The sequence below is a fragment of the Anolis sagrei genome, chromosome 3, assembly GCF_037176765.1.
Source record: "Anolis sagrei isolate rAnoSag1 chromosome 3, rAnoSag1.mat, whole genome shotgun sequence".
In the NCBI taxonomy this organism is placed as follows: domain Eukaryota; kingdom Metazoa; phylum Chordata; class Lepidosauria; order Squamata; family Dactyloidae; genus Anolis; species Anolis sagrei.
Window position 1 is genome coordinate 176,783,074 of NC_090023.1, and position 18,423 is coordinate 176,801,496.

Sequence of the window (18,423 nt, forward strand, 5' to 3'; positions counted from 1 at the left end):
GTTAACCTGCAAACAAAGAGCATTCTGAATCCCACCAACAATGGAATTGAACCAAAGTTGGCACACAGAATCCCATGACCAAGAAAATATTGGAAGGGTTTTGTGGAAATTGACCTTGAGTTTGGGAGTTGCAGTTCGCCTACATCCAGAGAGCACTGTGGGCTCAAACAATGATGGATCTGGACCAAAGTTGGCACGGATACTCAATGTGCCTAAATGTGAAAACGAATCGGGTTTGGTAAAAATAGACTTTGACATTTGGGAGTTATACTTGCTGGGATTTATAGTTTGCCTACAATCAAGGAGTGTTCTAAACCCCACCAATGATAGAATTGGGCAAAAGTTCCCACCCAGAACCTCCATGACCAACAGAAAATACTGTGTTTTCTGATGGTCTTTGTCCTCGTGGACAACAAGTTAAACATGAGCCAACAATGTGATGTGGCGGCAAAAAAAGCCAATGGGATTTTGGCCTGCATCAATAGGAGCATAGTGTCTAGATCTAGGGAAGTCATGCTCCCCATGCTCTATTCCGCTTTGGTAAGACCACACCTGGAATATTGTGTCCAATTCTGGGCACCACAATTCAAGAGAGATATTGACAAGCTGGAATGTGTCCAGAGGAGGGCGACTAAAATGATCAAAGGTCTGGAGAACAAGCCCTATGAGGAGCGGCTTAAGGAGCTGGGCATGTTTAGCCTGAAGAAGAGAAGGCTGAGAGGAGATATGATAGCCATGTATAAATATGTGAGAGGAAGCCACAGGGAGGAGGGAGCAAGCTTGTTTTCTGCTTCCCTGGAGACTAGGACACGAAACAACGGCTTCAAACTACAAGGAGATTCCATCTGAACATGAGGAAGATCTTCCTGACTGTGAGAGCTGTTCAGCAGTGGAACTCTCTGCCCCAGAGTGTGGTGGAGGCTCCTTCTTTGGAAGCTTTTAAACAGAGGCTGGATGGTCATCTGTCAGGGGTGATTTGAATGCAATATTCCTGCTTCTTGGTAGGGGGTTGGACTGGATGGCCCATGAGGTCTCTTCCAACTCTTTGATTCTATGATTCTATTCTATGATTCTATGACCACTCTGACACACCTTCGCGACCCCCTCCCAGAGGTCCCGACCCCCAGGTTGAGGAAAACTGCTTTAGTATAAACCAGTGCAGGTGGTCCAAGTGGTCATCGGCACACTGGGTGCCGTGCCAAAAGATCTCAGCCGGCAATTGAAAACAATAAACATTGACAAAATCATTATCTGTCAACTGAAAAAGGCCACCTTACTTGGATCTGCACGTATCATTTGAAAATACTTCACACAATCCTAGACGCTTTGTATTGATTTGTGATTTTGTGATACGAAATTCAGCATATAGATCTCGTTTGCTGTGACGTACTGTGTTTTTGTGTCAGAATAATAATAATAATAATAATAATAATAATAATAATTTATAACCTGCCCTCTGGGCAGTTCAAAAGGCTTGTCAAGTGCCACTATTCTCTTAGGACTGCAAAATTCTCATTGCCAATTTCACTGGAGAAAGGATAAGCTTCCCAGTTTCTTTGGGAAAGATTTCTCACCTCTCCCTTTTGGTCTAGTATGTCATTTCAGGCAGAAGGCCAACACAAATGTTTATCAAGTGCTCAGCCTTACTTCAGACATTTGCAATTATAGTTTATCTTAGAAATAATTTTCAAAGTAGGTTATACTGAGGTGGACAATCTGGTCATCACTAAACCGCTGAATGTACTTGCAGTCAAACATGTCCCCAAGTCTTAAAGGACTACATTAGCCAATCTATTGTGTTCAGCCACGGACCATGACAACTGAGATTGCATTTACCTGCAAGGTCTAAAAATAATGGACAAGGTCCTTGGCCGAATCAGATTCTCAAATGAATCAAGGCTAAGCTTATCTTTGGACAACAACATCCCAACACCTTTGTCAAGCACGGTTAGCATTTGCAAAGCTCTAAAACCCAAAGGACAATAATAAGTCAAGTTGGAGAGATAGCTTCTACTAACAGGGGCGGGAAAATCTGCAAACCCGATCTGGACCCGAAAACAATTTAATCTGACTCTTTACAACCCCACCATTTCTTAAACTATATCCACTTTGATGGGTCAAAAAATGTTAACAGAAAGAGTCTAAACAGGAATGCTGCCTTTACTATTATCTATTATTTTTATAAAGGTTAAACCCCTGTGCTGGCAGGACTGAAGACCGACAGGTTGCAGGTTCGAATCCGGGGAGAGCGCAGATGAGCTCCCTCTATCAGCTCCAGCTCCCCATGCGGGGACATGAGAGAAGCCTCCCACAAGGATGGTAAAACATTAAAAAAATCCGGGCGTCCCCTGGGCAACGTCCTTGCAGACGGCCAATTATCTCACACCAGAAGCGATTTGCAGTTTCTTGTCACTCTTGATACGACAAAAAAACAAAAACAAAAAAAAACAAGTAAAGGTTTTCCCTTGACATTATGTCTAGTCGTGTCCGACTCTGGGAGGGTGCTCATTTCCATTCCTATGCCAAAGAGCTATAGACTCACATTTGCATGTTTTCAAACTGCTAGATTGGCATAAGCTGGGGCTACCAGCGGGAGCTCACCCAGATTCGAACCACTAATCTTTCCGTCAACAAGTTCAGCAGTTCAACAGTTTAACTCAATGTGTTACCAGGGCCTCCTTACTTTTCATAGCATTGAATTATTTCATTCCACAGAGATGTTTGCTTATAGCTGGTCTTAAAACTTCTGGGGTACTCACTTTGTTGTTTTTCCTTCCAACAGTTATTTCTGAGGTTTGCAATGTAATCGTCTTCAACACTCCTTTCCACGTTTTTCAGATTTGTGCCAGTATATTCTTCTGCGAAGCTGTCAGCTACATAATAAGCTACTTTCAAATGATCAGTCACTCTCTTGTATATATGACCGACAGATCTGGTGAAGAGGAAAAAAGAAAGGGAGGATGAAATTCAGGATAAAAAAATAGGTCTTATCAACTAATAAGATGTAGAGCAGTGTTGCCAAAAGAAGAAGCACCCATAAAGCTCCGTAGCCTAGATGGTGGCCTATTGAGGGGGAAAATGATACATTTTCCCATTTATTTGAAGCTGCAAAATTGAAATGCTTATGAAGTATCTGGCTGGTCACACAATATGTGACTTCTGATCATAGTTCAATTGGATGAGTCACACTGTATTGGACAATGACAGGTTATCTGTAAGCAAGAGCAATGTAAACCTGCAAGGGTATGTCTGATTGATTGATTGATACATTGTTCAACGGAGAAAAAGTTTTGGGCCTGAAAATAGTTGTTCTTTTATGATTTTGGGGTGCTGAAAATGCAAATGACATTTAAAAATGTATATTGGCTCTAGTTTTTATGATATAAGCAATCACGTGATCATGTATGGTTGAAAAAATGCATGTTGCGACTTACACTATGGAAGATTCTAGAATACTCTAGAAAGTTTGATGACGCAGTATTAGTGCCGTGTGCAAAAGCCAGAAAGCCCTATATAAGGCCAGACTTTTGAATGGTGAGGGTCAATCAGTTGAAGACTGAGACAGTATCGTTAAACATCATTTTACATTGTTCTTTTTACTGTAGTTATGCCTCGCACGTGTGTAAATAAAGCACTATGGAAAAAAGATATCAAGGCAAATGGACTCCGTCAATGCTGTCAGACTACTGCTGGAGCATTGTAAGAGACAATCCTTTCCTTGAATACAAAAGAAAAGTCAAGAGAAGCAAACAGGATATAAACTAAAGTCACGATTAAAGCGACATTTAAACTTTCAGACTTTCCAACTGCATTAGGCCTACTAATATAGTTTCTTGCTGCACAAACATAAACAATAGACTAATTAAATAAATATTTCTCATGTATAAACTATTGACAATATAATTTGACTAAAATTTAGTAAATATTCACGGTTTATATACATGCAGTAAGGTTAGGCGCGTTATCATAATATTGTGGAGAAAAATGAAATAGCTGTTACATAAAAACCAGAGCCAATTAACACATTTAATTATTATATTTGAATTCAGCATGTTAAATTTATTAAGAAACGGCACATTTCGTTTCCGTAACTGAGAAAAACTGAAAATTTGTAGAACAGTGTAATCCACCTTTCTCCTAATGCCCAAGGTGGCAAAACCTGATTTTGCAGATAAGAAAAAAAACATTGAGGGCAGAAGAAACATTCCTGGCCACATAACATCAGAGAAATCCAGCAATTAATTTTTTGTAGTATATCTATATCTTCTATATCTATATAAATAAAAATGTAATGTTCATTGTGGGATTAACAGAACTCAAAAACCACTGGACAGATTGACACCAAATTTGGCCACAAGACACCTACTAATCCAAGGAGTGACCATCACTCAAAAAAATTGATTTTGTCATTTGGGAGTTGTAGTTGCTGGGATTTATAGTTCACCTACGATCAAAGAGTATTCTGAACTCCATTAATGATGGAATTGAACCAAATGTGACACACAGGACTCCTATGGCCAACAGAAAACACTACAAGGGTTTGGTGGACATTGACCTTGAGTTAGGGAGTTGTAGTTCACCTACATCCAGAGAGCACTATGGACTCAAACAAGGATGGATCTGGACCAAAATTGGCACAAATATTCCATATGCCCAAATATGTACACAGGTGGAGTTTGGGGGAAATAGACTTTGATATTTGGGAGTTGTAGTTACTGGGATTTATAGTTGATCTACAATCAAAGAGCATGCTGAACCCCACCAACTATGGAATTGGGGAAAACTTCCCACACAGAACCCCCATGACCAACAGAAAATACTTAAAGTCATCCAGTTCAACTCCCTTCACCAGGGCAAGAAAACATAATCAAGTACTGGGATTTATAGTTCATCTGCAATCAATGAGCATTCTGCACCCCACCAATGAAGGACCTGGACCAAACTTGGCACACAGAATCCTCATGACCAACTGAACGTCCTGGAGAGATTTGATGGGTCTGACCCGCCATGGTGAGAGTTGTAATTCATATTGCAGTCAGAGAACACACTGAACCTCACTGATGATCCATCTAGAGCAGTGGTTCTCAACCTGCGGGTCCCCAGGTGTTTTGGCCTACAACTCCCAGTTTACCAGTTGTTAGGATTTCTGGGAGTTAACGGCCAAAACATCCGCGAACCCACAGGTTGAGAATCACTGATCTAGAGCAAACTTGCCCAATATGACAAACTTCAAGCATTGATGGAGTTTCAGGGGGTTAACCTGGCCATGATGTGAGTTGTAGTGCACCCACCCACAACCTTATGCATCTTGTAAAATAAAAATAAAAATGACTTCTCTTAAGTACCCAGACAACACCGGGCACACAAGCTAGTTTTTAAATAAAGAAACCAACCAACAAACCTAGTAGTGCTTTGAGAAGTGAATTACAAACATAATTGAAAGAAGAGTACTACTATTCACATAATTCTAGAACCAGTGCATCTTTTGCTGTTTCTTTCTGACAAGTTTTACTTCTCTTATGTCCTCCAGATGTTCAGCAGCAGATCATCAGGTCTGGGCTGCAAACTGAAACAAATCACCATAGAGGATACACCTTTGCTCTTTCCATTCATCCACAAGATGGGTTCAGAACAGATGGGTTTCATTAAGCCAGATTCATTTAATATGGCTAACAGATGGAAGAACACAGCTCTCTTCTCTCCTTCTCATGTCAGCCAACCCTGAAAGCAACTAGAAAATCTACTGCTAATTATAATTTGGAGATATTTTTATGAATCTGGAAAGTAAAAAAAAAGTTCTGTTCCTTCTCTATGGAACAGGAGGGCACAGTAAGATTTATTGTTGGCAAGGGTGCTTCTCTTGTCTGAAAAAAAAATCCATAGGATCTTATCTTTCCAAATATAAAAAGGCCTAGATATAGGTGTTTGTTACGATTTCCTCCTGTTCTGAACATTAAGGCTTCATCATATTTTAAGCAGAAGCAAGAGACACCTAACTGAGAACACACGCATATGAGAAACTATGTCTGCTCACACTGAAATTCACACAAATAAGAGTTACTCTAGCAAACTAATCTGTTGACTGCCCACACAAGAGAGTTTGGAAGTTGCAAAGTACGACTCCAAGAATGCCAACACTAACAATTCTGGTCATGATGGCTGGGGAGATTCTTGTGAGTTGTAGTCCACCCCAAAAAGGACTCAAATGCCTTGCCACATATGTCACAAATGCAGTGAGATGAAAAGAATCAAACTCATCCATCAGCCTTCATCAGAAGATTAGTTTAAAGGGGTTATAGTAAAAAAAATCCAATGCAATTTCATTTACACTCGGGATAGAATGATGATCAATGTTGAAATACAGGCATGCCTCATTTAACAAAGTAAATTGACAAACAAGCCCCCTCCCCCTTTTCTTTAAAAATATATTTTTATATTCCTGTTATTCCTTTGACTATCTGGAAGTTTTGCAGATGGTGAAAGAGGCTATGGTGCTTTTGGTTGCTGAATTGCAGCAGTGTGTCTCCACTAAACAATGCAGTAAAGCTTAAGATACGATCTTAAGAATGGCTCCTGCAGTTGTGTGTGCCTGCTTGTAAAAGGCAAAGTAAACAGCAGCTGCCTCCAGAATCTCTTACTGAGCAAAACAAAGAGAAAGGGGAAAAGAAGATGAACTCCTAGCACAGGGGTCCTCAAACTAAGGCCCATGGGCCAAATACGACCCTCCAAGGTCAATTACCTGGCCTTCGCTTAGGGTCAACCTAAGTCTGAAACGACTTGAAAGCACATAACAACAATAACAATCCTATCTCATCAGCCAAAAGCAGGCCCACGCTTCCTATTGAAATACTAATAAGTTTATATTTGTTAAAATTGTTCTTCATTTTAATTATTGTATTGTTTTAAGTGTTTTTTTGCACTAATAATAATAATACTTTATTTATACCCCGCCACCATCTCCCCAAGGGGACTCAGGGTGGCTTACATGAGGCCAAGCCCAACAACACATCAGTAAAAACAAAACAGCAAGCAAATAAAACAGTACAATTAATATAACTCACATATAAACAATAACATACAGTATTTAAAACCTTATGGCCAGGCCAGATGTAATAAATTAAAAAAATTAAAATAAACATTGGGCGTGAACAGAGGTAGGATGTATCTAAGCAGGAGGGTTTTAAAAGATAATGTAGGGAGACCAATATGTGCAGTGTGAATAGGAATTCATTCATCTTTTTTCAAATTACAATCCAGCCCTCCAACAATTTGAGAGACTGTGACCCAGCCCTCTGTTTACAAAGTTTGTGGACCCCTTTCCTGGCATATTAAAAAATTATAGATCTACAGGTGTGCCCACCACAAAATAAGGAAAGCGGAGGCTGCTAAAAGAAAAAACTGTAGTTAGATGCAGTCTGGAAGAAAGTTTTAAGTGGTCTCTAGGCAGTTCAAAATATTTTGTTTTCTTATGCAATGCTCCCCCTGCCCTGGCTGTTTCATTTCCCATGGGCGTATTATTATTCTATATTTAAAAAATGTAATGTTCGTTTGTGGGATTCACAGAACTCAAAAACCACTGGACGAATTGACACCAAATTTGGACACAAGACACCTAACAACCCAATGTATGTCCTTCACTAAAAAAAAAATGATTTTCTCATTTGGGAGTTGTAGTTGCTGGGATTTATAGTTCACCTACAACCAAAGAACATTCTGAACCCCACCCACAATGGAATTGAACCAAATTTGGCACACAGTTCTCCCATGACCAACAGAAAATACTGGAAGGGTTTGGTGGGAGTGTCCTTTGGTTTTGGAGTTGTAGTTCACCTACATCCAAAGATCACTGTGGACTCAAACAATGATGGATCTGGACTCTATAAGAATACTCAATATGCCCAAATGTGAACACTGGTGGAGTTTGGGGGAAACAGAACCTTGACACTTGGGAGTTGTAGTTGCTGTGATTTATAGTTCACCTACAATCACAGAGCATTCTGAACCCCACCAACGATAGAATTGGTCCAAACCTCCCACACAGAACCCCCCATGTGGGCCACAGCAACACGTGGCAGGGGACGGCTAGACTATATAAATAAAAATGTAGTGTTCGTTTGTGGGATTAACAGAACTCAAAAACCACTGGACGAACTGACACCAAATTTGGACACAAGGCACCTAACAACCTAATGTATGTCCTTCACTCAAAAAAATTGATTTTGTCATTTGGGAGTTGTGGTTGCTGGGATTTATAATTCACCTACAATCAAAGAGCATTCTGAACCCCACCAACGAGGGAATTGAACCAAACTTGGAACACACTTCTCCCATGACTAACAGAAAATACTGGAAGGGTTTGGTGGGCAGTGTCCTTTGGAGTTGTAGTTCACCTACATCCAAAGATCACTGAGGACTCAAACAATGATGGATCTGGACCAAACTCTACAAGAATACTCAATATCTAAGTGGAGTGGAATTTGGGGGAAATAGAATCTTGACATTTAGGAGTTGTAGTTGCTGGGATTTATAGTTCATCTACAATCACAGAGCATTCTGAACACCACCAACAATAGACTTGGGCCAAACCTCCCACACAGAACCCCCATGTGGGCCACAGCAATGCGTGGCAGGGGATGGCTAGTTTTGGATAAAGTATTGTCGAAGGCTTTCATGGCCGGAATCACTGGGTTGTTGTAGGTTTTTTTGGGCTATATGGCCATGTTCTAGAGGCATTCTCTCCTGACGTTTCGCCTGCATCTATGGCAAGCATCCTCAGAGGTAGTGTGGTCTGTTGGAACTAGGAAAAAGTGTTTATATATCTGTGGAATGACCAGGGTGGGACAGAGGACTCTTGTCTGTTGGAGCTAGGTGTGAATGTTTCAACTGACCACCTTGATTAGCATATAATGGCCTGACAGTGCCTAGAGCAAACTTTTGTTGAGAGGTGATTAGATGTCCTTGTTTGTTTCCTCTCTGTTGTGCTGTTGTAATTTTAGAGTTTTTTAAAATTTGGATAAAGTGTTTGCTGAAACGCATTGAACTGTGGTTTGTTTTGGATTTGGTGGTGGTTTAGAAATTCGTCCATATTCTTCCCATGCAATTTCTGCCTCTGGTGCCAAATGTTAACACAATAACACCTAGGAACGCATCTACCTGTCCTAACATGCCAGTGAGCTTAGCTTCTTCTGATGAATTTGCTTCCACTAATGACAATGTAAAATAAGAATCAGACTGATAGCTCAGAATAGCTTCTAAACTCCTGCCTCTTTAACAGAGGGAACATTTTGCAAAGAGAGCTAGTGAGCTCAGATTACCAGATACTCCCAACAGCTCCGGTTAGTTGGCAAATCAGACATAGTGACAAACCATCACTGCCACCTGCAGGCTGGTCCTAAGTACTGACCTGGCACTTCAGCTTGAATGACAAATGCTGCTAGCAGAATGCATTTATATTGAATTCTGTTGCTCAAGCAGTGAGTGGGGCTGCTGCCAAGATGTTTGCCACTTGGTTGATACAGCTAATCTGCTTGTGATGAATCAACAGTGGAACGGATGTATTTGGCTTCCTATTCCAATCTGTATGTGTGTGTATGTTTGTGTGGTGCCTTCAAGTCACCTGTCGACTTATGGCAACACAACAGCATGAATTTCACAGGATTTTCTCAGGCAAGGAATACTCAGAGGTAGTTTTACCAGTTCCTTCCTTTGAAATATAAACAATAGCACCTGGCATTTGTTGGATATTGGGGAATGATAAAAAATGAGACAGCTAAGTCTGGAGTTGGTGAGCAGGGATTAAACACAATGGAAAATGTCAGTCAGCAGGGTTCAAATCTTTCCGTATTACTTCTTCCAGTGAATTAAGCCTGTGCAGCCACCCAAAGAAAAACCCAGCAATGGTGGCTTACACAGAGGAATATAGAAAGGAATAGTTCCAATCTTGACAATTGTTCGGATGAAGGTGCTTGAATGACGGCCCATTTACAGCTCAGAATAGCTATTTCTTACAGTTTACTTATTACCAGCCATCCGTTGCCACACGTTGCTGTGGCCCAGTCTGTATATATGTGCTTTGTGTGTGTATATATGCATATATGTGTGTGTGTGTATATGTGTGTGTTTGTGTATTTATGTGGTTTAATGCATGCCTTTTGTTTTTGGCTTTTTAAGTCTCTTCTGCTGTGTTTTTATGAGTGATGGTCACTTGTTGGCCTGAGAGGTGTATTGTGTCCAAATCTGGTTTCAATTCGTCCAGTGGTTTTTGAGTTACTGTATATACTCGAATATAAGCCTAGTTTTTCAGACCTTTTTTTAAGCTGGAAAAGTCTCCCCCAGCTTTATTATTTTACTTTGTTGTTGTTGTTATTATTATTATTATTATTATTATTATTATTATTATTATTATTAATGCCACCTCTCAACAAAAGTCAACATCGACACTGAAATGCAACACCGCCTGAGATCTGTGAGTGCAGCATTTTTCCAAATGAAGCAGAGAGTGTTTGAGGACTAGGACGTCCGTAGGGATACCAAGGTGCTTGTTTATAAAGCTATTGTCCTCCCAACCCTGCTACATGCCTGCGAAACGTGGACTGTCTACAGACGTCACATGCAACTCCTAGAACGATTCCATCAGCGCTGCCTCCAGAAAATCCTACAAATCTTTTGGGAAGACAGGCGGACAAACGTCAGTGTGCTGGAAGAAGCAAAGACCACCAGCACTGAAGCGATGGTCCTCCGCCATCAACTCCGCTGTACTGGCCACATTGTCCGGATGCCCGACCACCATCTCCCAAAGCAGTTGCTCTACTCTGAACTCAAGAACGGAAAACGGTATGTTGGTGGACAGGAAAAGAGATTTAAAGATGGGCTCAAAGTCAACCTTAAAAACTCTGGCATAGATACTGAGAACTGGGAAGCCCTGGCCCTTGAGCGCTCCAGCTGGAGGTCTGTTGTGACCAGTAGTGCTGCAGACTTTGAAGAGGCATGAATGGAGGGCGAAAGAGAGAAACGTGCCAAGAGGAAGGCACGTCAAGCCAACCCCGACCAAAACCGCCTTCCACCTGGACGCCAATGCCCCCACTGTGGAAGAAGATGCAGATCAAGAATAGGGCTCCACAATCACAGACGGACCCACCGGAATACTGATCCTGGAAGACTATCCTACTCGGCCAATGAGGGATCGCGTAAGTAACTTGACTTGAGAAGTATAAGGCACACAAATGGGAAAAGAAATTGTTAAGGGTGTGTGCGCGGTCAATTGCATTCTGGGGTCAAATCCAAAAATCTGTTCTCTGAATGAAAAATGACTATAAAGAAAGGGTCCAAAAAGGAAGTAAACATTCCACAGCATTGTCCTTTCAGTACATCTAGTACTTTTCCAGATATCATCTACGGCTCTAGCCTTCGTCACATCTGTGCCTTAATCAGTTGGTAAAATTGGTCATTGCACAATGTATCAGCTAATAATAGTCTCAGCTGATACTGTAACTGTAGGCATTCTTTCACCTGACAGAGAAAATGCCTATCACTGGAGAGGAACCAGGTGGCTTGCCAGAAGGGATGTCAAACACTGCAGGGGAATATCCAAAAAAGAAGAGTAGGGGGAGAAGCCAACTTTGCTTTATAGCCTTGCATAAAGGGAAGGGCATTTTTACACTCAGCAATCTCAGTTGGATCCCAGACCCCTGTATCAGTGTCACCTTAATATTCATAAAAGGAATGCATGAAAAATGCCCCAAATCCAAGACTTCCAGACCCAGGAAATGCAAAGCAAACAAGATATCTATCTAGAAAAGGGCTTCTTAAACCTTTTCCACTCATTACCTCTTTTGACCTAAGATTTTTTCCCCCGCAATCCCAGGTATATCTATATAAATAAAAATGTAATCTTCATTTGTGGGATTAACATAACTCAAAAACCACTGGACGAATTGACACCAAATTTGGACACAATACACCTATCAGGCCAATGAATGTCCATCACCCCTAAAAACACACAAAAAACCAAGCAGAACGGACTTAACCCTCCCCCCAAATAAACTATATCTACATATACACATACACTCATATACACATGCACACATATATACATACATACACACACACATATATATACACAAGTACACACAAATATACACATACATATACACATGCACACATACATGCACACATACACATATATTACATATACACATGCACACATACACATATAGACATACATACACACATATATAAACAAGCACACACATATACTCAATATACATATACACATATAATCACAGAAATACACAAATATGTACACACGTATATACACATACACATAAACTCATATACATATACACATGCACACATGCATGCACGTATACACACAAATACACATACACTCATATACATACATACATAGACACACACATATATATACACAAGCACACACAAATATACACATACATATACACATGCACACATACACATATATTACATATACACATGAACACATACACATATAGACATACACACACACATATATATAAACAAGCACACACATATACATATACACATATAAACACAGAAATACACATATACACACATATACACATATACACACACATACACCATCTATCTATCTATCTATCTATCTATCTATCTATCTATATCTATCTATATCTATCTATATCTATCTATCTATCTATCTATCTATCTATCTATTTATATATGCAAACACACATATATACACATATACACAAATATACACACACATAAACACATATACACACACACAAAACATATAAACAGACTGGGCCACAGCAACGTGTGGCAATGGATGGCTAGTAGATATATAAAATAGGTATAAAAATAAAACATTTACTGATAATATACCAGCATTTGCAAGGCTTGCTAAACAGGCTAATTTTCAATGTTATAAAGTACTGTTGGGAGTATTTTCTGCAGAATCCACTGTAAACACTGAAGATTTGTGAAAATGTTTAGGTGGTGTGCAGAAACCTTTTGCTGTTGTCATTTTTTTCGAGACCCCAATACTGAACTAAGGAGATCCCAAACCCAGCCAGAGACTGGCAAATAGTTCCTGTTTTAGCTCTCTGACCCATCCAATACCCTCAAGTAATATTTAATACTGATATTGTACTATGCTAATAATATAATATAGTGTATTGTATGTATATATATCTTGTAAGCCGCTCTGAGTCCCCTTCAGGGTGAGAAGGGTGGCATATAAATATCGTAAATAAAATAAAATAAATAATAAATAAGTGCCAAATATACTAACGGTCTGTGACTCAAACTATAAGGTGGACTGGAGACCATCATCTGGCTGAGAGCCGACACAATGATGAGGATGAGAATAGGCATCAGCTGGACAAACAGCCCAAGGCCACCCTGGAAAAGAGGAAGGAAAGGTGGTTAGTGCATTTGTATTCAGAGAACGGCTTGCCATTGCCCGCTCCTGCCTCACTCTGAGCCATTTTACAGCTCGGGGGTTACAAGAAGAATAAATTTAACATGGAATGAGATTGCCAAGGCAGCTGTAATAATATCCAGTGCTCGGGTCACATTTCTACAGGTTATTCAAAATGCTTGGGTTCAGAAGTATTTTGGATTTTTGATCACTTGAATTGGAATATATGTACATAATAAGGTATCTTGTTAATGAAATTAATTTATGTCTCACTGTATACAGATATGAGAGCCAGCCCGGTATAGTGGCTTGTGTGTTGGATTATGACTGGAGACTAGGGTTTGAATCTTCGCTCAGACATGGAAACCCAATGGGTGACCTTGGGGAAGTTATACTTTCTTGGTCTCAGAGAAAGGTGAAAAGAAAGGCAATCCCCTTCTGAATAAATTCTGCCCACCAAAAGAGTTGTGATACGAGTCTTAAATCAGAAATGACTTGGAGGCACACCATAACATAAATAAATCTTGTCATATTTTGTTGCCTTAAGTTGTTGAGTACAATGTCAGAGCGAAGCTTAAATGCTATAGGTGATTATGTATGTATGTATGTATTTATTTACTTCTATACCGCTGTTCTTAGCCCAGAGGCAACTCACAGCGGTTCACAACACACAGGAAACAGCAAAATTCAATGCACCAATATAAAAACAGTTAACAACCTAATCTAATACACAGTTAGTACACAATTACTATAATAACCATTCACTAGCGTCTCCTCACTAAAAAACATGATCCAGATTCGTCATCCATTGTTCCATTCCTATGTCATTACCATTCATTGCACTAATTATTCGAACGCCTGCACAAATAACCAGGTCTTTACTTTTTTGCGGAATGTATCTATAACCTGGACCATAAGAGCTGTTCAACAGTGGAACTCTCTGCCTCCAAGTGTGTTGGAAGCTTCTTCCTTGAAAGCTTTTAAACAGAGGCTGAATGGCCATCCGTCAGGGGTGCTTTTCCTGCATGTCAAGGGGTTGGACTGGATGACTCATACAGTCTCTTCCAACTCTATGCTTCCTGGAGGCATGTTGAATTTCTGGGCTTTTAGGGCATTTTCTTAGTGCAATTCTTAGGAAAACGTGGCTGTTCCAGTGTGCCTTCCCAGAATAAGGAAACTCTATGCATTATGTCCCCAACGCACTTTATCAGAGATTTAGAATATCTGCATACCCATCCCTCTCCAAAACCCCTTTCACCTGATCATGCCCAGCACTTTTTAATTTTAAATATTACATTTGGCCCTGCCACCGATTTTAATTGTGTCATTGTGTGTTTAATGTTATTGCCTTGTTTTTGATTTTAATTTGCTGTATTGTTGTTGTTGTTGTTTTATTGTTGTAATTGGACTTGGTCTCTTGTAAGCTGCACCGAGTCCTTCGGGAGATGGTAGCGGGGTACAAATAAAGGTTTATTATTATTATTTTCCCCAATGGGAAGGCCCAAAGTCCATGGAGAACTGATGCTGCAGCTCAGGACAACAATGAAACACATTAGCCCTGAGGATTTAGTACTAGACTTTCAATGGGTACTTTTAGGCCAGTGGTTTCCAACCTGGGGTCTGTGGACCACCAGTGGTCCGCAAGAACTAAAATATTTTCCACGACCTCACCGTTACTACACAGTTGCAATGAGAGCGACTGGTTTCACAAAACCTTCTTATAGTGCTGAAGCTTATTAAATATGGTTTTCTGTGGGCGAGCTGATGGCGACTACTGGATGGCATATGTTCTGTATCAGAAACTAGAGCTGATGTGGTCTATCCAATGAAATTTTCTGAATCAGCACCCCAAATAATCCAACCAAATCTAAAGTTGACCAATGTATTTTCAAAGGCTTTCATGGCCAGAATCACTGGGTTGTTGTAGTGCCAGGCCATCAAATGCTAATCAAGGTGGTCAGTTGAAACATTTACACCTAGCTCCAAAAGACAAGAGTTCTTTGTCCCACCCTGGTCATTCCATAGATATATAAACCCAATTTTCCTAGTTCCAACAGACCTCACTACCTCTGAGGATGCTTGCCATAGATGCAGGCGAAACGTCAGGAGAGAATGCCTCTAGAACATGGCCATATAGCCCGAAAAAACCTACAACAATCTAGTGATTTATAACTCTTTTGGTACTAATGTTGGCGAGTGGTCCCTAGTCAAAGTGGTCCTTGGTAAAAAAAAGGTTGGGAACCACTGCTTTAGGCTGACAAAGTGAAAAAAAGTGTATAGAATAGTTATGATGGAGCGGTACAAACCACAAGGTTTTTTTTAACTGAAAAAATACTGCAAAAGGTTTTGAAGGGGCTTCCTTTCTTCTTGTTGCAACTTACATCGCCTTGGTGCTCCCTCCTGTCTTGTCTCTGGTGGTAGGTATATCGCATTCGGCCATTGCTGTATACATGAACATTACCTGTACAGGAGAAAAAAAACATGTTGTGAATCGAAGAAACATTGTTTCAGCCTACCAATTCAGGAATTGCCATGAAATTCAGAACATTCCACTTCTGGAATGGTGTTTAATAGGGTGCCATCAACCGCATGGAGAAGTTCTTAATAACAGGAGTTGACTCTACCATTATTGAGTTCTCAAGATTGGGCGGCACAAAGGGAAGAAGTAGGAAAATCAGTTTCTCAAACTAGCTGAAATTAAACTGGACTTCTACTCAGATCCTGAGCACAATATTTGGAAGCTTAATTCTTCTGAAAACACAGTGGTCTACTTTTATGTACAGCATTTGGGAGTGTTTAATCCATAGAGAACTGGCTGATGTGCCACTGGAAAAAGGTATGAAAGGAGGATGAAAATTTAACGTTGCCCCCACAAGTGCCAAGGAAAATTGGTTGAGACACAACTGCAAAAGAGCCTATGGATGTGAACTCTGTTCCAATTGCAAGAGTAATACAAGACTGCTTCAACATCAAAGATTTTATGCTCTCCTTACAAGACCTGGTAGGTACAGGACCTCAGCATCATTTCACAAGGATCTGCTGCTCTCTAAGAGGCACCTGGTAAGGGTTTGGCTTGTTGTGAGAGGGTGTTGAGACCAATGGATCCTTTGACATTCTTGGGCCCTCTCCCCGCTCACCCCCATCTTCTGCCAGCACCCCCAGGGAGTTGCTCTTTGGCCACCCCCTCCCTCCTTAGCTCCCAGGAGGTTCATCTCACGCGGCTCTCCCCGGCGTTCCCTCCAGACAGGCTCCACCACTCTCGGAGGCTTCCCGTTGCGGGCAGGGGCGCTGGGCTCCCAGTGACGTCTTCCTTTGGGCTCTCTATAAAGGGTGGGGCCTGCCAGGGAGACTCGGATAAGTAAGACCCCTGCTGCTCCCTCCCACCACATCCCTTTCCTGGTTTTTGGGAGCCCTGAGGGCTCATTCTTGGTAAGTTCCCCACCTACCCTACCATTTGGGCTTTGGACATCTCCATAAGCTATTAATGGATATCATCTGAAGCTTGTAGAACTGATATTTATCAGGCCAAGCAATCCCGCAGAAAGGGGGAAAGGGACCTTCCTAAAATGGACCAGGATATGGCATAGGATGTCCCCACTCCCTGCTCCTGCAAATCTTCATATCTACCCGATCTTCTCTCAGCCAAGTGCTGACTGTTATGCATCTGTTTCGAGAGGTTGTCCAAATTTTACAGGGGATTTAATCAGAACTTGGAAGTATTAATTTTGAGGACCACAATCCCCAGAATCCCCTCACCAGCACGTCAAGGTGCAATAGTATTCCCTAGATCTGCCTGTAGTGCTCTAAAATATCCAGGCTCTAATACTGGGTGAGGCAGCATAACTTCCTTTTTTAAAATGCATGCCATTCAGTTGGTTGAAGACGTAGCGGAGCACTAGTGGTCTCATTCGAGAGGCGGGAGTATAAAGTTTTGTCCTGACACAGTTCAGTCGCCATCATGCGTTCGAACAGTGAGGAGTGTGCTTTTGCCGTTGAGGCATACTTTTCGAGCGGATTTGGAGTGGCCGGTCCGCTCTCCAGATTTGGCCCCTTGTGATTTTTTTCTATGGGGTTTTTTGAAAACCTGTGTTTATGTTAACTGTCCAAGGACCCTACAAGATTTGAAGACCAACATCCAGGAGACATTGCCAACATAACGCCTGCTATGCTGGCAAGAGTCATGACAATTGACAGAAATCGGTTTACTCAGTGTATGGAGAATGGGGGACGTCATCTACCTAATTTGATCTTCAAAACTACGTAAAGCAAAACTTTAGGTATGTGCCTACATTATATTTAAAAAATTCTGATTCATACAATGGGTTTTGAAAAAAGGAAGTTATGCTGCCTCACCCTGTATGAGGTATGCTAGAAAACTAAATGCTCCCTAATCTATTGGGTATAGCAATTGGAAGCCCACACAAATGTTATCAATAGAGTTAGGAAGCCAAAACCACTGTAAGTACATGCACTTCTTTGCTCCTTAGCTGTGCTTTTCTAGCTGCCTTTAAAGCCCAAGCCAAGAAACAGTCAGATAGGAAGAGTCCCGGTAGGGTGAGCCCTTCCAGATTATCTAAATGCTTACAATGTGCAAGAATGAAAGCGATCATACACAGCATATCAATGTTTATGAGTGCTTTGAAAATGGAACATGCACTAGTCCCGCTGTGGATGTTCTGCTGAGCTCAAGTTCTCTGTTTGTGCATGTTAGTTATGATTCTGAAAAATGCTGAAATCCACTTTCACCTGGCCCATTGTGGTCAGACCACTTACTACAATGTAGCCTGAGCCCTGCCATATGCACAATGGAGGACCTTCTTACAGTGACACCAGAGGCACTCCAAGTGGCCAGCTTCTGGTCAAAGGACATTTAGTATAATGCCAAGTGTTTAACTTTATGTATTTAAATACATTATAACTGTACACCAAACTCGCTTCTGATATGATAAATAAATACCTGGCCAATTGACCACCTTTCTGAAATGGGATGATAATAAACCACTGAG

The 18,423-nt window shown here is 40.9% G+C and overlaps 1 protein-coding gene across 3 annotated transcripts in view; it reads right to left on the reverse strand.

The window, feature by feature from the left end:
- DNAJB12 (DnaJ heat shock protein family (Hsp40) member B12) overlaps positions 1-18,423 on the reverse strand; it is a 56,090-nt gene that overhangs the window by 7,092 nt on the left and 30,575 nt on the right. For all 3 annotated transcript variants that reach the window (XM_060768824.2, XM_060768823.2, XM_067465700.1), the window contains exons 5-7: positions 15,799-15,878; positions 13,289-13,398; positions 2,760-2,932 (exon numbers count right to left, since the gene is read on the reverse strand). In XM_060768824.2, coding sequence (XP_060624807.2) covers positions 2,760-2,932; positions 13,289-13,398; positions 15,799-15,878 — 363 coding nt within the window. The remainder of the gene's footprint in view (positions 1-2,759; positions 2,933-13,288; positions 13,399-15,798; positions 15,879-18,423) is intronic.